At 43.0% G+C, this 25,614-nt stretch overlaps 2 protein-coding genes across 3 annotated transcripts in view; one reads left to right on the forward strand and one right to left on the reverse strand.

Annotated features, from left to right (window-relative positions):
- LOC144723327 (docking protein 6-like) overlaps positions 1–22,107 on the forward strand; it is a 62,822-nt gene extending 40,715 nt beyond the window's left edge. Inside the window, exons 3-8 of the mRNA XM_078602029.1 lie at positions 363–477; positions 1,722–1,841; positions 2,961–3,150; positions 4,208–4,346; positions 10,821–11,019; positions 18,767–22,107. Of these exons, the coding sequence (XP_078458155.1) occupies positions 363–477; positions 1,722–1,841; positions 2,961–3,150; positions 4,208–4,346; positions 10,821–11,019; positions 18,767–18,894 (891 nt within the window). The 3' untranslated portion in view covers positions 18,895–22,107. The remainder of the gene's footprint in view (positions 1–362; positions 478–1,721; positions 1,842–2,960; positions 3,151–4,207; positions 4,347–10,820; positions 11,020–18,766) is intronic.
- Positions 22,108–22,392: 285 nt separating this feature from the next.
- The window catches only part of RTTN (rotatin), a 65,547-nt gene continuing 62,325 nt past the window's right edge, over positions 22,393–25,614 (reverse strand). For both annotated transcript variants that reach the window (XM_078602028.1, XM_078602027.1), the window contains 4 exons: positions 23,798–24,062; positions 23,174–23,277; positions 22,979–23,048; positions 22,393–22,671 (listed from right to left, as the gene is read on the reverse strand). In XM_078602028.1, coding sequence (XP_078458154.1) covers positions 22,592–22,671; positions 22,979–23,048; positions 23,174–23,277; positions 23,798–24,062 — 519 coding nt within the window. In that variant the 3' untranslated portion in view covers positions 22,393–22,591. The remainder of the gene's footprint in view (positions 22,672–22,978; positions 23,049–23,173; positions 23,278–23,797; positions 24,063–25,614) is intronic.

Genomic DNA, 25,614 nt, shown 5'->3' on the forward strand with positions numbered 1-25,614 from the left:
AAAAATGCACCTATTTTCACATCGTAGTTACAAACCGCGTTTTGTGAATGGGTCATCTAGACAAAATCACTTTAAAATATTTTGTTGTTGTTGACAAATCTATTGCAAAGCCATCTGCTAATTTAGCTAAATTCACATCATTAAATTAAACAACCGCACGTGCTTAAATTATAGAACACCACTATACCAGTCATCATCACGTGCTTTGCGCATTTGATTTGTTTAGAAAAGCCTGTGCTCAAGTGCGCCCATTATTTATTACAAACTCACACGATCCTGACCCCTTGCCCAGACATTACGACGTAAGTGCATTTGCATATTTGGGAGCTGTGCGCTCCCCGTGTGTGTGTGTGCGCTTCCAGATAACGGAACTGAGCAATGTGAGGAGTATAACCCGATTGCCACGTGACACCAAGAAGCATGCGGTGGCCATTATATTCCACGACGAGATGTCACGAATATTTTCCTGCGACTCCGGTGAGCTCAGGTCCTTTAAACTTGTGCAGCCACACTGGTGTCCTACTACTGTTCTGTGCAAACTTTGCCGAATGAAATGTGATCCCCCATTTGGTTAAGGTCAGTAGAATGTCATTACTTTAATTGATGCCGGTTACAAAAACACACTTGCTCTCTCAGTAATTTTTTTCAAGCAAAACCTGGGCGATATCGTTTTTTTTTTATTATTAAAAACTTTTGGCAACTTTCAGATTTGATGTATGATATTGGCACAGAATAGTATATTCTTATAAATTGTGTTTTTTTCGTGTGAATTAATGTCCTGGGATCTTCTTGTCCAACGATCACCAATGAGCACCAGCCTGAATTGCGAGGCGTCAGCGACACTAATTGGATGGTCTACTGCCGCCCTTCAAGCCAACCAACAGTCTGAAGCACACGGCAAAAAATTGAGCCATTACATCGTTAAGCAGACGCAATATTCTATAAGGCGAGGTGACGCATCTATGCGATCCATGTGGAGAGTGTTCATACAGCGGATAGCGCAGTGCACCGCAAACAGTAATCCAAGTTCAATTCCCAACCACAAATAACCGTGGTGACTGTTCCTGCAAACGTCACTCATCGATTCTTCCATCCATTTTGGGTCCTCGGTTTAGCACCGTACAAGTCTCAGTCTGCCCCTTCCCTCGCAATGCTCGACCTTTGGGAATTCCGTAACATCTCTTTCTCAACCTCTTTTATAAAGGGCCATCCTTTTAGTGCGTACGCATGGAGGGGGGAGGGGGGGGGTTAACCCAAACGCGTACGCTTGCGTATGGGGGGTCTACTGACAATGTACGTATGCATAGGAAACGTGGGGGGGTGGTGAAGCCTCGATAAAAATTCGTCTACATTGGCCTTCAAATCAATTAGATAGTCCGGCGGTGGACTATCTGTTTGCTTGAACACGTTAATATTATAAATCCTTGATCGTTTCTGCGTGGATGAAATATCGGCCGTTCTATAGGATTCGGGTGGGGGGGGGAGTTTTGACAGATTTTTGCGTACGTACTCAATGGATGGCCCCTAACCTTGCCGAATTCAATAAACGTGGTACCTCTAATAATCTATTACAGCTTTGCTCGTGCTCTTAATGTTGGCTGTTTGATGCTTTGGCCCATTGCGCCTCTGCTCAGCCACTGCGTTGAAGAAAATGAATAGCAAAGAGAAAAGTGTATGTGGGCAACCTCCGTGTTTATGTATACGTATGTGTATGTACCCAGAGCTGGAGGCAGAGGAGTGGTGCAAGGTGCTGTGTGTTGAGTGCTTAGGAGCCAGACTCAATGACATCAGCCTGGGAGACCCCGACCTGCTAGCGGCTGGGGTCCAGCGTGAGCAGAACGGTTAGTCAATAACGTGGCAAGCCGTGCCGCGGTGCAAAAAACCCTCATTCACAGTGCCTTAGGCTTAAGTTCACATCAACCACAAAACCCCTTTTACCCGTATCCCCCGGTTGGACCTCACGCCCATTTTAAACACCTCTCGCAGCGTCCGTTAAGTCACCTGTCAATTTCGCCCTCACATCCGTGTAATATACTACCGCTCATGCACGTGTGTGTGTGTATATGTCACTGCGTACGGGGGATGCAGTCGCGTTGCAAGTCAGTGGTCACCGGTTCTATCTCCCGGCGTGGCAGATGAAACAATGGTCACGTTTATTAAATCCCGCCCCACCACCACCACCACCACCTCGCCCTCCGTCCAACCCAAGTGTGAATGGGTTGGTCGATCGACAGTCGCAGGTGGAGAGGTCAACTAGTACTGCTCCCCCTCCTGCCTCTTCCAAGGAGGTCTGACCAGGTGGGCAAAAATCTGCCAAAATAAAAAAAAAAGTAAACTCGAGACACGGCTCTCAAGAACTCGCTTGAGTGGAGGCCTTCAGCGAGAAGTGGCGCGTGCAAGTAATTGCAAGGCTGCACCTTTACCTATATGTGTATATATACATCTATGTATACATACATGTATACACAAAAAACTAATTTCTCCCGTATAGCGGTAGTGTAACGTTTAACTTGCTGCGCTACGAAACCTGGTGGCCAGAGTTCGATTCCCGCTCACGGCCAACACCAGTAACGATTATCTGAATCGGTCCTGGGCCTCCCTTAGGTCGACTCAGCCTCAAATCGGTACCTCGTGAGGTGTGTAAACATCGCCACTCGGGAGACAAAGGCGACCAGGCGCGGTGATGGCCACCAACTCCCTCATGTACCGTGCCGGCCTTCATAGGTGTTCGCTAACAGCAAACAGCACTTGCCCAACAGTCTGTATATATACACACACACACAGTTATATTTGTATACATGCATTATATCAGTGTACATTGAGTTGCTTTGTTACCGTCTACTCGGCGAACTGAGAATATTTGAGTATAAAATAACAATAATAAAATTGCAACATTCATGATGATGATGCTATAAAAGAAAATGATAACAAAAAACCAACAAAAGTGCTGCGGCTTACAGAACGATTCAGCGTGTATCTGCTGCCCTCTCCATACCTGGAGATCTTCGGGGAGTGCACCATGCAGGTGACCCACGAGAACATCTACCTGTGGGACGTGCACAATCCGCGCGTGCGCCTCGTCTCCTGGCCGCTCAGCTCACTGCGGCGCTACGGCCGAGATCCAACGCGTTTCACCTTCGAGTCCGGCAGGTCAGCGAGCGTGCGTCGAGGTCAATCGCCGCTTAACCCCGCGAGGTGTACCGCGGTGGCGCTGTGTAGCCCCTCCTACTTGCGCTTTTAGACTGTGTGCCGCGCGGGCGGGTGGGTTGTCACCCGGGTTGTGCTGCCCATCGAGCGAAACGTCAGAAATCGCGGCGAACGCCACGCGACACGTCCAGGAAGAAATAAAAAAAACGCAAAACAGACAATCGGGGAGCTATTAGCTGCCGAGAGGCGCCGGCAATAGTTGCCGTGCTATTTTATGTTGTTCAAAATGTCCAAATATGGACAAATCTGATCGCGGGTAAGGCCTCGTAAATAACCGAGACGGCAATTTCCCACACACCAAGTCATAACTTTTCAAAGAAATTCTATTTTCATTGGCGAGACGGAACTCCATCACGCCATGCCATCATTGCTGTGCCAAGTTGCTGTTCTTGCTCCAAATGTGAATATTTCCGCCAACGATTTACCCGAAAATTGGCCCGGTGTGCCGTGGCCTTCATGGGGAACATCGGGCTACATTTTACGAATAAATGCCACAACAGGCACGATGTATGGGACATATTTATAATGCATTAATGTGGGTGGCATGGAAGTAACAAAATTTGTGCCAACTCGCAACTGAATGGATTGTGAGCCCCAATTCGCAGTGGGGTCAACAAAATAATAATAACTAATTTATGGTCAACAAAATGTTTTCTACTTTGTGGTATTTTAATAGAATTTGTATCATATGGATAGACTGGTTCCGCTTATTAGGTGTGCGGGAAGTGTTTCACTAACTGAAGCCTTCCAATGTATTTGAGCCTCCCCAATGCTCATTTGAACTTGGAGACATTGATACGTTTCACTTGAATATTAAACGTAGTATTCTTACTGTACCATTGTTGTAGTTAATCCATGAAAGCTGTACTCATCACAAGTTGTCATTTTTTTTACAGGCGAGGCAGCTGCCTTGGTACGGACTGAGACAATCGTTGTTATGTCGTCATTTCTTGTCACTATAATCGTGTCCTCTCTCTCCGGGGGGGGGGGGGGGGTGCAGAATGTGCGACACAGGCGAGGGCCTCTTCACGTTCCAGACGCGTGAGGGAGAGGCCATTTACCAGAAGGTCCACACGGCCACGCTCGCCATAGCCGAGCAGCACGAGCGCGCCCTGCTCGAGATGGAGCGGAACGCTCGGGTAAATCCTCCACGGCTCCGTCTCACCGCACACGCGGGCGCGGAGAGTCGCGCGTCCCCGTTGACGACGCGCGGCAATGTTATTAATAACCCTTTCCCGTTCAAGTTACGTCTGCAAGTCGCAGGGTGGGTGTCCCGGTCACAACGCACAAGTGGTCCAGCGTTAATTTTGGTTCGAGAAGCAAGCTCCGTTGTGTGTTGACCGACTCTCTGTGTTGAATTACATTACATTTCGATATTTTGCTAGGTTATTTAATTTAATGTGTCTCTCTCCCATTCTCCTAATTTTCAAGCTTGAGTACTTTACCACCCGTCGTCCTACCCATTGATATGCTAATTTTTTCTCTAACCCCCTCCCTCTCTCCGACCCCGCCCCCTCTCTCTATTTAAGGCCTCGTCACAGAGACGTTCTCTCTCTGTGTGCCTATGTGTTGCTCTCTCTCTATGTATCTTGGTGATATCTGTCTGCTTATATGTCTGTCTATAGTTTTCTGGTTAGATTTATGTTGCTATTTGATTTATACCTGATGATGATTGCTTGTGTTGCAATCGAAACGTCGTATGCTATTATTGAATTTATTATTTTATCTTTATACGTGACTTTACCGAAAGAACCAAAGAATAGCACCGTTGCTTTGAAAGACATTGTACTCACCGCAGAGAACCAGTGACAGAAGCACACTCGATGATAGCTGGAGACAAACTGTGTCAGACGCTCTCCCGCATGGTCTTGTGAGAGCCTCGGTACCAATAAAGTTAAATTTCGATTTAAAGCTTTCGTGACTGCAGGGATTCATATTATTGCTTATTTCAGTAAAGTCACGTAGAAGGGAAATAATAAAAATAAGAATACCAATAAAGTTATTCTATTTTAGTGTACGTCATCAGAAAGGAATCGGAAGGAAATGGGAAAGGGTTAAGACTCGGCCTGCTTCTTGATTTGTCTCGTTTGTACAGTTACGTCCATTTCCTTAGCCTAAAGAAACAACACCATGATTATGAATAATTGTCATTGATTGAGCATCCACACGCAATCTCAAGACGCTTTACACAAATAACAAAGCTGGCCGTGGGAAGGCTCAGGAATTTGGAAAACATTGAGAGAGAGGAGACGGCAAAAACTGCAGCAGGATAGCCTCGTAGAAGCAACTGGGACCCAGCATCAACAATGAGCTCCGGGATACAGCCAGGACAGCTAGGGCAGCCTAAATATAATATTAGCATAGCATTTGCATTTACATCACATACTCCCGACATGCATGATTCAACGCGATGCATTGCGAGCTTAGAAATAATTGTATTCAACAATCAATGCATCTTTAAGTCGTTATGGAAACCATCCTCTAGCCACGGAGGTCAAATTTCTACGACTAAGAGACATTTGTGCTGGTTTCATCACGGAGACAGATTTTTTTTTACATCCACTCCATGTCATATATCCAGTCGTTACACATTCATCTTGACCAATTAACCACCCAAATCCCGTACAATATTTGCACGTGGTGTAACTGTCACTCGCTAAAGATGTCCATAATCCAGGCATTTTTTTCTCTCCTCTTCGCCTTGTCCTGTTGATGCCGAGTTGTTAGAAATGTGACCCTTTTTTCCCCCATCCAATGTATTCTTAATCCCACGTACATTCGCCACGTTTATTTCTGTCAATTCGCCTATTTGTGCTCGGTCTGAAATGCTCTATGGATGTTCACATAGCCATTTCTTTTCTTTCTCACATATCTGCCTACATCTTAGTCCCTAGAGACACAGATAAGGTGCTGATTGTACCATGATTCTGACGTTGTGACCCCAGGTGTACCATAACCACTCCAATGCTTGACCCAAGTTAATTTTGGCAAAGCAAATTTAAATCGCAATTTAAAAAAAAAAATCACCAGGAAGCAGACTTGATGCTTTGGAATGGGTAATTAGGCCCCAGAGAGACTTATAAACCCACCTGAATGCACTTGGGTTTGAGCAGTTGCATGGTGGTTAGCGCATTGCACCAATAACCCCACGATCTAAGTTCGATTCCCGCCCATGGCTAACATGAGTGACATCTGAACCGGTCTTACCATCTGCACCCCCCCCCATTCTCCTTCGCCAATCTACTGACAATTATGGCCAAGAATAGCACTGGTCAACAACAACAACAACATTTTTCTGGCCTGGACTTTTGCAGCTGTTTTAGACTAATTTCAGGGTGCTGATTCCAAATCTGATCTCAGATTTGCTTTATCACATCTCGTTTTTATGCTATCGGCATACCCCATTTTCATTGATTTTACCCGAAATTAACTCTGTCACTTATGATTGCAAGTTGTTGCGAGTCAGTGACTGCTTTAGTGTTAAAATATAGTGCTGTATTTTTAGGATAGTGTGTTTATAATATCATTTTATGTAGATATCCCCCTTTATTCAATATTTTTCTTCCGCAGTTTTTATTGAAAATGCAATATTTTATATCTCAAAAACCTGATGTGATAGACAAAAACTGATGCCAGATTTGGAATCAGCACCCCAAAATTACCTTAAGACCGTTGGAATACCCTATGCCAGAAAAAGTGTGTTGACCAGTGTAATCGAACAAGACTGACACCATATTCTTTGGGTATTTCGGTAAAGTCACGTAAATAAGTTCAAAGAAAATAACAAAAATAACAAAAAAAAACTACGACGTTGGCCTCAGCTGCTTTCCTCTCTTTTTTCAACGGTTTTACTTAACTTGACTCCTCTGTTTGTCGTGGTCAAATCTTGTAATCAAAATTTCGTCCACTTCCCATTGTCCAATCAATTACACATTTTGCACACGTACTCAGATCTGGTGACAATGCATGCCTGTATCAAAATCGGCATCAATTAATCAATTAATTAGCTACTTTAAAGCAATTTACATTTTGTATGGACGCCTTATAATTTATATATATTTGTGTCGGCTCGCCCAAGAAGCAGGCGCCACGTGTCGTCTCGTGTGAACGAGTTACGGGCACCCTCACTCCACACAGACAAACGTTGTACATTGAAGATTAATTAATAAAGTAATCAATTAATTCAAGTAAGCGTTCATGTGGGAGCAGGCGCCACATCATTGACGTACTTCTCGACCGTGAGTTAAACGAAGTTGTTTAAAAAATAATAACTTTTAAAAAAACGTTTATTCAGCCTGATGATGACCGCTCGCGCTGCGATCGAAACGTCGTAGTTTTTTGTTGTTATTTTCTTTGAACCTATCTACGTGACTTTACCCATATAATATACATTTCTGCAGTCACGAAAGCTTCAAGTCGATATTCAAGACTGACACCACAGCATGGGGAGTCATTGATCCAGTCGTAGATTGACAAAAGTGTGTAGATTATTATTATTGCATTTGCATCTGAATGCTTGCAAGGTCTGGGATATACACCGAAGAATATGTATTTCATAATTCAAAACAGAAGATCCCTTGATAAAGTCTGGATACATTCATGACTACCTTCCATTAAAAAATTACATTCCAAGGTTATTTAAGAATTGTGCATGGTGATACATTTTTAATGCAAAATCAATGCAACGCTTAACTGAATCGAACTACATTAACATATCAGCACTATTAGGCCGTATGTATGTTGAACTTCTTTCACACCGTACATATCCAACTGTGCTTATCGGAGGTGCGGGGCACAATTAAGTCCTAAATTAATGCTTTCTCATTACAAAGGTTGTAGAAAATGTCTTAAATTGTAAAACTATATCATGAAAACAACTGTCAACCGTACGTGTGCGTTCTAGAGCAACCGGCACAACAGTTATTGTTACACTTTGCACTGCTTGCATGATTTTTATACACACGGCACATGCATAAACGCATTAGCATAATTGAATTGCGCATAACACATTCAATTAAAGTTTAGTATGTGTATGCAAAATAGCCTGGGTTGTGTGCAATATTTCTCAGGCATTCTAGCAGATATTGCACTCTGCTCGAGCTTAATTATGCAGTTGAGAAATATGTTTGTGACAGTTTATGCTACAAAATTCTACAATGAAATTGGTTTTGGTTGTTCTTCTTCCGTTAAGGTTTAAAATGTTGTGGCACACAGCGGCTGACACACATCTGTGCATGAACAAGAGCGGTTTTTAAAACTTGAGAACATCATTGGTGGAGGGTGACATGTCAGAATGATTTCACGCATATTGTTAATAGCAACAGTCTCAAAACATTACAAAAATATTGTTTATTCAAGCCGAAAACATTTTTTTCTCGTTTCATAAAACACGTTTCTCGTGTTAGATTTACGCGATCTAACCCAAAATAGCTGTATTATGGATGACATTGGTAGCCGCGAAAGCCGACGTGTTACACTTTCTCGCTGTGTGTTTCACAGTTACACTTATATTAATATTGGCAATGTTCAGATAAGAGACAAGACGGCAAAGTACGACCTCGAAAAGTAAAAACATGTTAATTTAGATTGTGCTGTGAACGTACACTAATGTTCTTATGGTTGGGTTATGCTCTCACTTTGCATGAAGGTGCTACTGTCATCTTATCTGCGGAGGCTATGTACAATATAGGAACAATGTTTTTGCTCGCTAACAAGTGCACAGTCTTCCCACACAACATCACTGACGCAGTATTCGCCGAGCACGTTGACTTTTGAAAGCGGTGGGGTGCGGTTTAAAATGTGGCGAAACCACAGCGAGATAACAGCGATCTGTGGTGCAGCGCTGAGTGCGCCATGCTTTGAACCCGGCCACCCGAAATTCTATTCCCCAAGACTGCTAACATCGCTTGCGAGAAATATCTAAACCGAGTCCCAGTTATCATCCCCTTTCACCAACCGGGATTGACCAGCAAGGTGAAGTATGGTCAAACGACCTCTTAGACGGCCAGGAGTCAGCAACCAAAATAACAAGAAGAGCAATATAGTAGTAGGGTTTTACCCTTTCAACTGGTACAAAACTGACACCTTTATACAAGGCATCATGTTTGCAATAAGAAGAGCAAGTTTTTAGAATTCGGTCCAAAAAAATAAATAATTCAAGAGCCGCAATTGCGTGCAAATACGAGACGGTGATCCTCGATAAAAACAACGTCACGAATCAGCGGTCCTTTAAGAGCCGCATGCATCTCTAAGGTCGACCCCTGCCCCAGAAGGACACGGATTTGGGGAGGTCTCCACCCAACAGCGGATAAAGCCAGGCTGTTAATGTCCATCTCGTACACACGCCCCGTACGTGAACGACAAACGAGGCTTCATTTCTCACTCGATATTCACCGGAACGCCGCGAACAAGGATCGTTTGCATAGTTAAGGCACTACCACAACATTGCAACGTGCACCTATCCATAATAATTATGAAATAACATTGTACCCTGGGTCGATTTAAAGCTTTCGTGACTGCAGGGATTCATCTTCTTGGCTCTTTCGGTAAAGTCACGTAGAAGGGAAATAATAAAATAATAAAAATTAAACATTGTATTTTATTACGTTTTATTTTCATTATTTTATTATTTCTCTTCTACGTGACTTTACCGAAAGAGCCAAGAAGATTGTACCCTGTATTGTACTCCTACGAAACGGCTTCATGCAACTTATAGGAGGACTAAACAAGGGGAAATGGATGTCGCCTGTTAAAACTGAAATTAAGCAGTGGCTAAATGAAGAAGATCCGACTAAACCACGACATTTACAATTGGAGAACGACGTTTCGCCAGCAATGACGAACAACAGGCGACAGCCATCAGAGTTGTGGAGAAAACCTCCTCCTCCTCCTGCTGCTGCCTCGCTCTGTTTCGCTCGTCGGTGGTGGAGGCGGCTTTCACGACACATTTATATTTACGCGATCTAACCCCCCCAAAAAAACAATATTATGAATATTGGTCGCGAAAGCCTACGAGTTAAACTAGCACGGTTGGCTAGCGGCCATCCATTGAGTACGTCCGCATGAAGGGGGGAGGGGGGTTAACCCAAATGCGTAGCTTGCGTATGGGGGTCTACTGACAATGTGCGCATAGGAAACGGGGGGGGGGGGGTGTGAAGCCTCGATAATAATTTGTCTACATTGGCCTTCAAATGAGTTAGATAGTCCGGCGGTGGACTATCTGTTTGCTTAAACATATTAATAGTATTCATCCTTGGTCGTTTCTTCGTGGATTAAATATCGGCCGTTCTATAGGATTCGGGGGGGGGGGGGGGTCAAGCGTACGTACGCAGGTGGGGGGGGGGTACAGGGATGGGGGGGGTCAAGTTTTGACAGATTTGTTGCGTACATGCTAAATGGATGGCCTCCTACGTACGGTGCGAAAGAAATTCAACATACACACGTAAACTAAAAAAAACTCCACAATTGATCCATCAACCTGTGGACCTTCTGAACCCCACCGTTCATCACGTGCCCGCAACGAGGTGTTCTTATCAGAGCAAATTCCACTGCTGCTCCATAAAACGTGGCTCTCCATCCCTCCCTCCCTCCCTTCCTCTCCGGATATCTCCCAGCTGCTGACTCCGGCTGGGCGCGACTTCTTGACCTGCCGCGCGGCTGTCGCGGTGGCCACGGCCCTGCCACGTGGCGGCTACTGGCAGCACATCACGAGGCAGCGAAGCTCGTCCGACCTCTGTGAGCTGAGCAGCAGCAGCAGCGGTGGCGGCGGCGGCATCACGCCGTACGGCTCCTCCGGCCAGCACAGCAAATACGGTGACTCCGAAAGCATGCCAACATCTGCTGCTGCTGCTTCTGATGATGATGATGATGGGACTATTGTAAATTGTTGCGGATTTACTCTGCAACACAGCGGTGTGCTGTGATTGTAATGAATTGGCACGTTCTGTTTACGTGACAAAGCTTACGAATTGGCTGTGTCGGGTGTTGGCGGGTTTAACGACACTTTTACATTGACGCGATCTAACCCACAAAACGTATTGCGGATGATATTGGTCGCGAAAGTCGAAGTGTTATACGGGACTATCGTGCTATCATGAAAGGCCATTGCACGAAACGTCGCACTTGTTACCTTTTTTTCAGAATCGGAATATTTATTTATACTGGAGGAATCCGATGAGCTATAAAGCTCTAATTCCATGGGGCGGAGTTTTGCGGGGGGGGGGGGGGCACGGGGGATGAACAAAGCCCCACACAAACTGGACACATAGGGGTCGAAATGGTAAAATAACAGTGTTTACCGAAAGAAAACGCAAACTGATGCCTATCTGAATGCAGTCACACCATCATCCCGCACAGAAATCTGCTCTTATCAAGACGCTCATTCATCGAGCTAAGAAAGTGTCAGATGGTGACAGTCTGAGAAGTGAAATTCAACATGTTAAATAAACGCTGCAAATGAACGGCTACAATGATGTACAAATCAACAGGGCACTGAATGCCAAAACCAAATCAAATAACACGAGCATTGAAGCTTTCCAAGTAATTAAAACCGATCGAAATACCGTACATTGCGGGAGTAACTGTTAAACTAGCCAGATGTTTGGAAAAACAAAACATCCGAGTCACATTTGGCACGGTACATAAAATCCAGAAATTAATATCTGGTACAAAAAATGTATTACCGAAGCTGTCAACAGAAGGTGTGTTCAGGATTAACTGCACGTGTGGTAAATGTTATGTTGAGAACATCAGAGAAATATTAAATTATCCCAAATACAACTGTCAGCAGTAGCAGAACACGCGAGCCAACAAAACTAGCAAATCTCTCTCCGTGACTTTATCGAAAGATCCAAAGAATATAGCTACTGCTGGCCAAGACAGGTGGACTTCTCCACAAATCTGGCTGTCGCCTGATGAAGCTAGTTGTAATTATCTTCTTAGGTTTTTTCGGTGAAGTCACGTAGAAAGTAAAATAAAATAAAAACAAAAATCACGACGTTTCGGAGGCAACAAAAACGTCGTGATTTTTGTTTTTATTTTATTTTACTTTCTACGTGACTTTACCGAAAAAACCTAAGAAGATGATTCCTTGCAGTCACGAAAGCTTCAAATCTAGAACTAGTTGTAATTACTGGCGAAACGTCGTACTCAGATTGTAAATGTTGTGGCTTGGCTCTCCAACACACCGGCGTGCTGTACTAGTGACGAATTGGCCACGTTCTGTTTACGTGACAACCCTTACTAGTTGGCTGTGTCGGGTGGTGGCGGGTTTTAACGACACTTTTATATATTTACGCGATCTAACCCAACAAACCTCTATTAGGTAGGATATTGGTCGCGAAAGCCTACGTGTTATTGATATATTTCAGTAGTTTACAATTACTCCGCATATGTATTTTTCACATTTCGTTTAAAGCGCACGTGTTATTTTTAAATCATTTATATTAAGTTCGCTTGCTTGCTTAGGCCCGTGCAAATCTTTCGGTCGTTTTTTAACCCACTTCCCGTGATCCAATCGAGCTGACATTTTCCACACAGACTCGTTGTGCGTGACAATTAATGTCCGTAAAAAATTTTTTTCGAAATTTTACACTTTTTAGGACAAAAATATTATATTTAATTACCAATTGCTTAATGGTGCAATGCAATCATCTGACCCATAGGTGGCAGCCATCTCAAGCCAGAGGACGAGAGGACTCTAGCCGCCACGCATATAAAGGATTTATAGTGAAAAACTTTCTTTTTACGGGTTATACTTGTTTCGGGTCAAATCGCGTACGTCAAGTGACATGTCGTGCAGTCCTCCTCCACCCGACGCAGCCAATTAATAAAGCTGTCACGTGAACAAAACCCGCCAATCTTCGACGCACCGGTGTGTTGGCGAGCAATTAACAAAATTACCAAATTGGCGCGTTTGTTCACCTGCTGGAACAGCGAAACAAACGCGAGCTCAATCTTGATTTGAAGCTTTCGTGACTGCTTACTTCAGCAGTTTTTTCTTGCCGTGGTTGTCCCACCTGATGACGATTGCTTGTGTTACGATCGAAACGTCGTGATCTATTATTTTTCTACCTACGTGACTTTACCGGAAAAACGCGAGCTCTTGAGACCCCATCTGGAATGGAGGGGGAGAGATGATGTGCCGTCTAGGAAACACTGTCCTAGCTCTGCTTTAATTGCAATAATATCTTATTACGCGCATTGCTCCCAAACAACGCATCATCACGATGTTTCTTGGGCAGCGTTTTGTTTTTCAAATAGGTCTCGTCGTTTAGATCGAGAGCTTTTGCTTAATCACATCCGGCAACCCAGCAGATGTTGTTGTTGTTTTAAACAAGCGCCATCATGTTGTCCAACAAGGTCGAACAATAAGAAAAAGATCTAAACAAAATACCGCTGGATAACATTGGTCTGCAAGGCCAATAGGCGTGCGCGTGTAAAGAGACAGAATGGACTGATGATAGATAAACTATTTAGTAAAACGTGGTTTATTCAATTCCCTGCTCCGGCGACCGCACCTTTCCACATCTCTCCATGTGTGAGGAATTTTTTGCATTCTGATACCAGAGGTGGGACAAAGTCATTGTTATGCAAGTCCAAGTCGAGTCGCAAGTCATCAAATTCATGACTCGAGTCTGACTCGAGTCCAAGTCACATGACTCGAGTCCACACCTCTGTCTGATACCAATCGAGTCGCTACGCGTGGAGTCCGCTGATGATTGCTAAACACGTCCCACGTGACGTGCAGGAAACCTGTCTCGAATCGACGGTGCCCTCTCTAAGTCAAGTTTCAAGTTAATTTATTAGGTATAGCCCTGTGAGCCATTCGGCTCTCTCAGTCACGTCGAGCACACAGAGACAAAGATCTCCCCTATACTATTAGTTTTTTTCGGCAAAGTCACGTAGGTAAAAATTAAAAATAAATAATACAATAATATAAATAATAATAATATAAATAAAATAATAAATCACGACGTTTCGGAGGCAACACAAGTCTCCGTCATCAGGTGGGACCACCACAGCTAAATTTACTGTCTCAAGTGAGGAAAAATCCAAGAGACAAGCTTGTGTTGCCTCCGAAACGACGTGATTTATTATTTTATTTCTATTATGATTTTATTATTTTTATTATAATTTTTTTCCCCTACGTGACTTTACCGAAAAAACCTAAGAGTATGAATCCTTGCAGTCACGAAAGCTTCAAATCTAGAATCTCCCCTATAGCCATAACAGGCCGCTGGGGTGGAAACTGCGGTTTGCGAGCACCTATTAAGGCGAACATATAACACGAAATGTGTTGGTGGCCAGCACCAGGCCCCCAGCCATCTTTGTCTCCCTAGTGTTGATGTTTAGTTAACCGCACCAGGCGTTCGTTTAATTCCGAGTTCATTAAATCCTGAGTCGACCTACGGGAAGCCTAGAATTGATTCAGATGTTTTTACTGTTCTGTTTAGCACGTCGGCTTTCGCGACCAATATTGTCCATGAGGGTTTTGGGTTTAGATCGCTAAATATGTTGGTGTCAGTGTGCGTTTTCTTTCGGTAAACACTCTGTGTTATTTTACCGTTTCGGCCGTTTCCGAGCCTAATATTCAGAAATGGGAGAGTTCTCACTTCCATGGTGAGCTGGATGGACGGGTTTTGCTGCTTGAGATGATTTAGAAATGCATTAAGTGTATCTCTACCGTGTTGGCTAGACCACCAATGTTGGGCCTCCACGTGTCTAAACCAAACAGAGGGCTTTAGTGTGCTTGAGGCTATTGCTTTATTACTTTTATTGGTCGTTAGCGAGAATCAAAATCGGCGGGAGTGGGATTTAAGAATTTAAGAAAGCTTCTCATTATTTCAACCGCCACTTCCAGGAGATCGAAACGGACCGGCGGACCCGCCAATAATTACTTACATCACGCCGGCAAAAAATCTCAACGTACATGAAAAACGTGCGAATGAGATGGCGCGAGAGCCGAGGACATCTCCAATAAGGTCCCGTTGGCTCGCAGCACGCCCCGTGTTTAGACGCAAACGCGCCCCTTCTGCTTTCGCGTTGATTTACGTCCCTGGTTGGCGTAAGAGCGGGCGGTTTAATTAGCGCTTTGCACATTTCCAACGCGAGATGCTTGGGAGGGATCACACACACACACGGACGCGCCTTGTGAATTAAATATAAAACGGTCGCTTGTGGAACACGTTTGATCAGTAGCGGGCGGGGATAACCAGTTTAACGAAGCTTTTTAATCTTTCACGCCTCTCCTGTGCATACCTTAATTGGGGGGGGGGATACTGATGTTGTGTAATCATCATCGTCATGACAGCCGCCATGATCAATCCACTGCTGGATGAAGATACCCCCAATCCGCAGCAATCCATCCAGCATCTGCACTCGTACGAACTCTATTTTATCACTCTTATCTCCGAGTTGTTAAGCCCTCGCACGCTACGTTCTGTCCCTCGGCTTATTTTGTAGATATAAATTATCGTGTATAGTGCGCACAGTAACAAGGGCAGGGTGATGTCGGGATGTTCACCGAAAGGAAGCAATAATCATCTATCCGTCTTGCAAAGTGACAGGTCTTCAGTTGGGTCAATATTTTCCACTTGCACCTCTTAAGTGTGTACACCAACACTATGGGAACCTCATTTGCCAGTAAAAATATGATAATTGTTTTTTTACCCTTCTATCTGGCAACAAAACTGACACCTTTTTACAAGGAGTCATGTTTGCATAGACCGCAATACCTGCAGTCATAATACAAACAAAAGACATAACTCTGATAATGTGCAATGTCCTTGAAGTTGATTGGTCCACACCCGAGACAGCTTTCCTTAGAGCCTAGTCTCACATGGGTTGGACCAGATTACGCCAAAAGGCGCACAACTCAAAGACAATGCACCATCAGAGTATGAGAGCTCGGGGCAAGCATCTACACTATGGGAACCTCATTTGCCAGTACAAATATAATTGGTTTTTTACCCTTCTACCAACATCACTTGGACCAGTGCCGTGATTGTTGCAACCACTCATCTGCAAGTCACACACAGTTGGTTGCAACAAATTCCATTAGTTCAGAGAATGCTTATTTCATATTTATTATACTGTGATATGTGTAATGGGTTTCCAGACCCACATGCACATTGGCACATTTTCAGATATTGTACAATGCAGCGCATATCGTGCATTTGTGCTGGGGGTCTTTGTCAGCTCGATGGTTTTGCAGCAGGTAATTACTTTCCTGTAAATGCATTGTGTTTGCCTTCTGCGCAGTGTAACCAATCATTTTATAACGATCCATTGATGTCTTTTCGTGTTATGATAGGCAAAGGATGTACGCGTGGGCATACTGCTCATGATTACGGCTTAGTTCTTGTAAAGCTCGTTTCTCGATGCGTTTTTGTGGCTATATGTATCGACGTTCAAGACCATCGGCTTAACGGCTATCAGACAAATATTATCTAGCTGCTTTTTATTTTAGCAAGAGAGTAGCCTGGACAAATTTCTGACGTTCTAAGTCTCATCAGCAATCAGGTTTGTTAAACATAAGCTTGTTTGGTTATTAGAAGAACGTGCCATCTTAGCCACCAGGCTGGTGAACCAAAATATTGTAGTTAGGAAACACAGAACAGAGTTCTGCTTACAAATGCCCTTAATCATTAGTCATCACGACGGGTTTGTCTCGTGCCATCAATACAGAGCTCTTCCCACAGAATATCTTCTGCAGGGTTTTCTTGCAGTTCATGAGCGGTCGTCCTGGCCTGTATTGCCCCTTTTTTTGGCGACTCACGTTAAATAATGCTGCACATTTCTCTCCAGTGTCATGCAGCCCTATGCGTGGCCCAGCCAGCTCAGGCGACATTCTGTGGATGATCGATGTGATTAATGTACACCAGACTCATTATGCGTTGTTGGCAGAGGGTCGGTTTGGAAAGCCTTTAGGCTGATGGTTAAAAAAAATGCATTTTTTATATGGAGACACAATAGGGGTCTCTTATATTGACCTGATTAAAGGCCAATTTGTCCATTGACATTCGTGATCATGTCCACCCAGGATATGTGCAATATCTGCTTCACACCAATCGATGGTGCGCAGGGTATGAAAAATAAGCAGTTTAATGCACGTGCTTTCGCGGATGCAACCCTTGCAGAACTGCGTGTAGAAATGCGTGGTCACACTTCAAAGGCGCCTCACCACAGCAATTTAAGATTCGTTTGGCGTGCCAATGAAGCTGGTATTTTTGAAGTCTTTGAAACTCTTTTGGCTGTATTTTAATTATGAAACTGGAAAAGCATTGGGCGGCAAACCAATGTCAGCATTGCACAGATACACTCTTTAATGATAATCACATCTCATTAGCAATAAGGGGAATCTCGTTTTGCCAACTCTTGGCCATGATGCCCCCTATATGCAATTAAATAGATAAGTATACAATGTCTCCTTCATATATCTGTATCTTGACATGATTTTTTTTTATTTGTACAACCCATAATGTCAGCAGTGTTATTTCAGGACAAGCGAAAGTGGGACCGGTTTAGACATAACAGCGTCTGATCAGCAGAGTCAGGCCGTCTTGAATCAATCACTGGTGAATCGCCACATTTTATACTTTCTCTTTAAGCTAAGGATTTCTTGTTCGACGCAAATGTGTAAAATAGTTGAGTCAAAAGATGCATTAGTATCGTTGTGGAGAATATAAATAAATTAGATTCGCAATGTCTCCATCATATATCCGTCTGTAAGATTCGTAGACGTGTTAAGCTGATTGCCTACAAAGCTGTGGACGAGCAAAATCATGGAACGCATTCCAATTTGCCAGACTGAACATGATGAAGCATCGTTTCTAAGCCTTTGTCTTTTACATATACAGCTAAGCCTAAACGACTTATCTTTCAGTGCAATTGAGTGTGGGTTTTCCATGCAATTTACACGAAATCTATTATTGACTCCATCCTCAACTCCACGGTTGCAGCCGAGCTGACAAACGTTGCTAATTGAAAAGTAATTTAATTTACCCCCTGCTGGATTGAAGATGTAATACGGTACAACACATCAAATGGTGAAATGTAAAATATATATTATTAAAACCTCTATTTTGACTTGCATCCTGCACACTTCTACGTCAGCACTTAGAACAAATATGTAAACACATTTAAGAGAATAATGCAAAGCTATTGTTGCATGGTACATGACCATCATGTAACGCTCAATTCTCTGCTGAGCGATGGCCTCCCGAATATTTTTGCAGTCCCTTATGGGCTCGTGATGTAACAGTATCTCACGCTTGCAAATGAGCTGATCTAATTGCTCCATCTCCGTAATCCAAAGTTCTATATATATGTAATGCATTTTGTCTTGCTAAAAAAGCCATGATAACATGCAGGCCACATCGTAACTGGACATATCACGGCGTGATGGCGAACTACCAACTCAATATTGATGAGACTTGGTGGCGATGGTAACGATTGCTAAAAAGGCCACCACAACTGAACCCGTGCTCCGATCCACGCCACCCTACTTGCACGTATTGTACACATTAAGGGACTTTTTGTGCCTCTCCTCCCGCTGCAGGAGACTCGTCGCTGAGGATACGACATGCAGGATCGTTCCAGGACTTTGCGACCGAGAGCCGGGGCAGAATGACTTCCACCGCAGCCACAACCACCACCACCACCACGGGAGGACACATGTGGCACTGAAATGTCATCTGAGAGCGAGAGAGCCTTGGCATAATTGACGACATTGCCACATGCAGTTGCGTTCACGGAAACGAGCTAAAATGAGGCGTAGCTTGACGTCCAATTGGTGGGTGATGTTAAGCGAACCTTGGAAATAGATTTTTTTTTGTGTGGAGCGCTATTCCTACTCATCTTAAACCTTGGCTTAGGTCTGTTATACCATGTTAGTGGAAACAAAAAAAGTGTTGCAATTTTGAGATGTGACGACAGTGTTTTAAATCATGGAACCTCCTTTGCCAGTACCAAAATATCATGATGTAGTTGCTCACCCCGAGCTCTCATTACTCTGATAGTGCATTGTCTTTCGGCTGTACGTCTTTTGGCGTCCTCTGGTCTAGCGCCGTTTTGAGACGAGGCTAAAAAAAAGCTGTCTCCTAGTGTGGACCAATCAGTTTCAAAGACATTGCATATACTATCAGAATATATTTTTGTCTGCATTCTGACCACAAGTATTGTGGTTAATGCAGACAAGATTCCTTGTAAAAGGTTTCAGTTTGGTGTTTTAACATCTTAACACCTGTTTGTTGCCAGAAAAAAGGGGAAAACCCTCTTATCAGTGTTTTGAATGTTAAAACTTCCACGCTTATTTTAACATTAGCACGAGTGAATTAAAATAGGAAAAATTGTCCATCACTAAAACGAATTCAAGTTGAATCCTACTCACTTCAAAATTACATTCAAACACAATAGAGGCTATAAATTATGCCCCATGCGGTCATTATTTTCCCGAAACGTCCAAATATATGGTCATATGGGCAGATGCAGTTGTATGTTCCACGCGTAGGCGTGATGGGAATTATTAGTAGTTGGCGCGATAACAAAACAGGCAGACGAGACAAAGGCCCGAGATGACAGGTACGCGTAATACGGATGTGTCGGGTGGATAGATAATGCGACGACGGGTTAAGCAGGCCAACTGAAGTATCGTCCTCGATCAAGCAAGTCAAAGGCGTGGGCTAGAAACATTTTGGAAAGTTCCAGATGTGCACTTTGCGCAGAAGCCTTGGGCTGTGCTGTTGGCACATTTTTTTTTTGGTTTGTGGAGGGAGTAAATAGTTCGGTTGGTATAATCGAGCACCTTGTTCAACGGAGGCTTTTGTTTGAAAAATGCACGTAGATTTCCAACGTGTTTGAAACTAAAATTGCCATTCTGCACTGTGGCGGTTTGATTTAACGCGAAGATATTTGGATGTCTCGCAGTTAAATTCGGAATGCCTCAAATGGATGGTGATAGTCTTCACAATACAGAAGTAGAATTACTGGCACTGTTACTTTGGTGGCTTTTTGTGGGAAAACCAAACATACTAAACGTAACATCAGTATGTTAGCCTGTGGTTCATAAAACTAGGGGAGTTTTGTCAAATATTGCAAAGTGTCTCCGCGGGATATTGTACCAAAAGGGGTTGGATTAATTGATAACAGGCTGTGCCATTAAGATACGATTTGACTGAGACAAGGGCAATATGTGGCTAGTTAGTAAAGCCTAAGGCAGACAACGAGTGGCTACCAAGACTGATTTTTTTCTTGCACTGGCAGTCACATCTCAAATACCATACTCCACCGTACGTATTCAAATTGGTCTTTTCCTTTAGATTGCAAGGGCCCTTCGTTGTAATGCGATCAGTTTTTTGCCAGTAACCGCAGAAACATTAAAAATTGCGGTGGGACATCAGCCTACTTTTCATGTGTTTATGTGCTTATGGGAGGCCAAAATAAGCATGTCAGCACTGCAGCTGGTCCATGATTATCCTGGGTTGGATTCCAGCCAGTAGGTCGAAATGTACAGACGATTTGGTTGTGCTCTGCAATCAACGATGTGTCAGGCTAAGCCAGTACCTGGTGCTATTTTTAGTGATTGAGACAAAAGGCAGCTTGGAATCGTGCAAGCTACTTACCACCGTATATCCAGTAGAATATTCCCAGTGGCACTGGCTTTAACAGTGCAATTGAATAATTAAATGTAGGGATGTTATGGTTAAAAATTGCATAACCAATTGTTACTACACAGTGAAACCTAAAATAATTTAGCAAAAGATAGTCGATTGCAAGACCTCTCTCATTCAGTAAGTAATGTGCGGTGCAGAAAACCAACATGTCATTTGGAGACGCACTCCTTGATGGCCACCAACCATCACTAGAAATTCCAGACTCGAGAACCATCGTACACAAGCACTGCACTGTCAATATAATGGAGCTAAATGCATCGTTTCTACAACCACTGGAAAACATTTCTGCTCACCCATGGGGGCTGAGTCCCTCCCCCAACCACAGCCTGTGTGGTCAAGGAGTGTGGAGGTCAGGAATAGATGTTTGAAATGAAATGTTGCATTAACGCCAAATGTAGGCAAGCATAAGACCACTTGAGATCACTTGTAATTTCCGCTGTGTGTTAACGGATGATGTCACGGAGAGTACGTTTTTGCTTGTGTTGTCAAATCATGACTGGTGTCAAGAGGTCAGCCCTAACAAAAGTATGTGGTTCGGTTTACTAACTGTTCCTGGGGGGTAAGTGTGCTGAGCTCACTTGGGATCAGTTTGGCTTGTGAGGATTCCCATGGCAATGCATTTGGATCCAGCCCAGTTTGAGCAAAGAGAAAGCTTGGTTTTCGGTGTTCGTGCAATTGTGTTGTTACTAGAAGTAAATCAGCGGGCCATTATTTGACTTGTGGAATGATAGCATTAATTTCCACTCATTAATAAAAAATTTAATATTTTACTCACGGTTATCTTTCTACTCTAGTAAGCTCATACCACTTTCAAATGAGTCTCTTTTTTCTTCTTCTGCAAACCACTTTCAACGAGCGCAGCTGTGATGTCTAAAAACAACTGATGTGTCCAGGTAGATATTTTACATTTGCCTTTTGTTCCTAGAGTTGTAGAGATGTGGTTTAATTTTGTACATAACGAAGAATATGATTTCTCAATGATCACACTGCCGAAATTTGTTGTAGTCAACAGAAGATATCATAGAGTAATGCATGGTCTTATAATGTTGGCCAAGGTAGGATAACCTTTGTCAATATCACGTACATTAGTGTCCACTTGTAATTGTTTTAAAAACATCCGATCTTTTATGATGTGTTATCTACTGCTTCAGTCACTATGTATTCAATTTCATTGTTTAACTGTGGAGTTGATAATAAATATTAATTTACAGAAGATGTGATTTATAAATGATTGCTTTACTGGTGATATTAAATGTCTCTTGTTGCCTTGGAGCATACATTGAACCAAGACCCAGCTCGGTACACACACAAGGCCAAAGAAAATGTATTCGGCCTTGTTTGTCATTGGTTGTTTGTGGTACTTGTATAACCAGGATGTGATTATGCAGGTATAATACTACACAATAATTTTACAATGGCACCAGAAATTGACAGCAGCCATGAAGACATCCCCTTGATTTAGTCGCATCCCTCCTTGGATCTGCATCAACAAAATAGTCAAGTGGCAATAACGTTCAATAGCACAGTTTAATAATCATTATTCGCATATTAACTACATAGTTTGTCAAATAAAATCAATCACACTTGCAGTTGATAATTTTAAATATAAACACCGTTTATATAAATACACATTATTTAAAGTCTGAGACGCAGGATTTGATTCAAGCAAAGCATACTACACTGTTTAAAATATCCATGAACAGTTACGCTGCCTAGGTGTTCAGTAAGGTAGACACATTCTCCAGGCTCTTGAGGCAATATGTGTACAGCTTGAAATCCTCTGCTCTCACACCTGCACAGATAAAAGTCACACTTAATGGCTTGAAAGACAGTACACATATATACTCACAACACATACAAGTTGAAAAACAGTAACTTTGCATATTGTTGGTTCTTTCGGTAAAATCACGTAGAAGGGAAATAATAATAAAATATTAATTTTAACAAAATTTTTTTTTATTATTTTATTATTATTCCCCTTCTACGTGACTTTACCAAAAGAACCAAGAATATGAATCGCTGCAGTCACGAAAGCTTTAAATCGAAAAGTGATTTTGCAGTCAATTCTGAAGCCACTCACTCTAATGTATAGTGTTTACCTTTTCGATGTGCCTTTAATGCATCATCAACTTTTCTCTTGATCGATGGATTTTTCAAGCTTACTTTAGCCTGCAGTGGTAGAAAACACACAATCAAAATAAAAACAAATTCTAAACGATGTTTTTTTTTTAAAATAACTAAGCTTAGGTGTAATCTTGTACACGTGTTGACAATGTGAATATGGACGGATAGACCTTCTGTGAGTTGTAGAGCAGTGCCCACAGTGCGCTGGCCCCAAGGGACCTCATCTCGAGGGTCTCATTCTCCAGACATCTGGCCAGGAAGGCGACAGCTTTTTCTGTGGTAACCACAATTTGTAAGTGTTAGAAACCTACACACGTTGAACTTCTTTCGCACCGTATGCAAGCCAACCGTGCTAATCGGAGGTGTGGGGGAAGGGCAACAAACTAAACACAAAAAGCATTAAAAACCATGGTAGGAGCAGTTGGATAAGTTAGCAGATTTCACAATGATCCCAGATAACTGGGTTGGCTTCGTGGCCATCCATAGTACCCATGCCAATTCATATCCAAACTTGGACCTACCTCTCTTCGGTTTGACTGGTGACGGTATCAATGTGTACAATGGTGAGGACAAAGGTTGGTCAAGTGCAGTCTATGCTACACCACTCTTTCATTCATTTTATTAATTTTAATAAGTGAGCATTAATAGCACGACAGTTGGAAAGGTTATAGATAGTGTTTTTTTATTTGTCCAACGTACATCGGACTTCATTTCTTGTTATTTTGTATCCTCCACGCTGTAAACTTTTGGCAGTTTAACATGACGAAGCAGCAGCTAAAAACAGGTGGACGCACCGTTGGCCAGGATGATGGCCTTGTTGGCTGTGCTGAAGCACAGGTTGTGCAGAACGAGAGTGGCGGCACGGTGGCAGGCGGCCTGCTGGTGCCCTGCCATCTCCAGCAGCAGCTCCAGGCTACCGCCCAGGCGCAGCACCATCTGCTGCCCATCCTCCGATGTGGTGAGATTGACCAGTAGGCCCAGCCAGTGCAGCACAAGTGGGCTGGAAGCTCGGCTCAGCTTAGGAGGGTGCAAACTCGCAAACTGCTGCAGGAAGTTGCTCTGTCATGGCAATTTGGTTGAGCGGTCAGAGAAACACACAAAAAAAGCAGAGTGAAACTGAGTTTCATTTCATATTTGGTGAGCTATCCACGTAAGTGGGGCCTGAGTGCACATAAAATGTGACAGGCAACGAATGTCGTAAGATCCAAAATGGCGTAGGTCAAGCGAAATCACAACGCTGGGTTCACAACAGTGGTTGCTGGGAATTACATCATGATTCCCACTACACCCAGCCAATCAGCGACTGGGAAGACAAACCCCCTTCCAACTTGGCCACCGTAAAGTTCCCATGCAACATGGGCCCCCATGACATAATCGCTCAGTGCGCTTCAACTGGTCTGTGGGCGAGGTAAGTAGATTATTATTAATGCAATGGATGTTAAGGCCCATCATTATCTTGTTTTAATATTGGTTTACATTTTTTTCTTTAACAGTCAATATAAGAGTGATCCAGATCAGCTTTACATTTTCTCTAAACTTAGATCATTTCCATTTGAATAATTCCTGCATGGAATTGGAGTTCGAACAAGTCTTAGGTCACACGATTTCTAGAAGTGTACAAGTCATTCTTACTCGGGGCCCCTGCGTTCCCGCTTGCTTTAGATATAAACATCACCTTCCCTGCACATTCACTAATTATACCATTTAAAAATATACTACTTTTCCATATGGTTTAAATAATTACCACAAACAAGTAACATTCCTTGATTTGGTACATTAATAATGCCATTCGTTATTTCTAGGAAATCCTAATTCTCAAGACCATTTCAGGAATGTCCTGCATTAATATTGTTTGCTCAGTTCCATTTTTGAGTGATGTGCAGTAATAACTGTTTTAAATATCATAAATTGCTTATTCAAACATCGAATTGGTGACCTCGGGCTATAAGCCTTTAATTAATTAACCTTAATTCCTTTTATGGTAATCTTGTGATATGATTTTTATCCCCGTTCGGGTATGTAGTCACCCATCTGAGTCTTTTTTTCAAAGATGTCAATCTGAGATTACATATATTTTTCTCTGTTGGATTGCAGCCATTCGTTCATGACAGTCAAAGCAGATTAAATATGAGCGACAATAGGTGACGTAACGTAAATGACATGTCAGGTAAAATGACTCATGACAGGTGCAGTATTCTTGCGGGTGTCTGTGGGGATACCATTTGTAGAGGGGTATAATTTTAATGATTGAATTAAACCTCTTCGAGACTATTGGTATATTACTGCTAAGGATGATTGGCATCAATTAAATTTTTTTTTCTCTCAATGAAACTTCTATTTCATCCTGAGATTAGGGCTCACTGCCAGACGGAACAGAAGCCATTACCGGTAATGCAAATCTCAGCACTCTTTAACCCCTCTTTTGTCACAACAAAGGCTGCAGCAGAAAACCACGGGCATGAACGGCATGTTGCTATCACTGAGCGAAGTGGCACTCATTCACACTTTATCTGCCCAGAGGCAGAGAGGTTGCTGGATTCCTTGTGGATTGGACATTTTAATTATTTATGCTAAACAAGGGACTGCAAAACCATCAAGTGTGTGGAGCCAT

This window comes from Lampetra planeri, chromosome 17 (assembly GCF_965212315.1).
Source record: "Lampetra planeri chromosome 17, kcLamPlan1.2.h2, whole genome shotgun sequence".
Taxonomy (NCBI): Eukaryota; Metazoa; Chordata; class Hyperoartia; order Petromyzontiformes; family Petromyzontidae; genus Lampetra; species Lampetra planeri.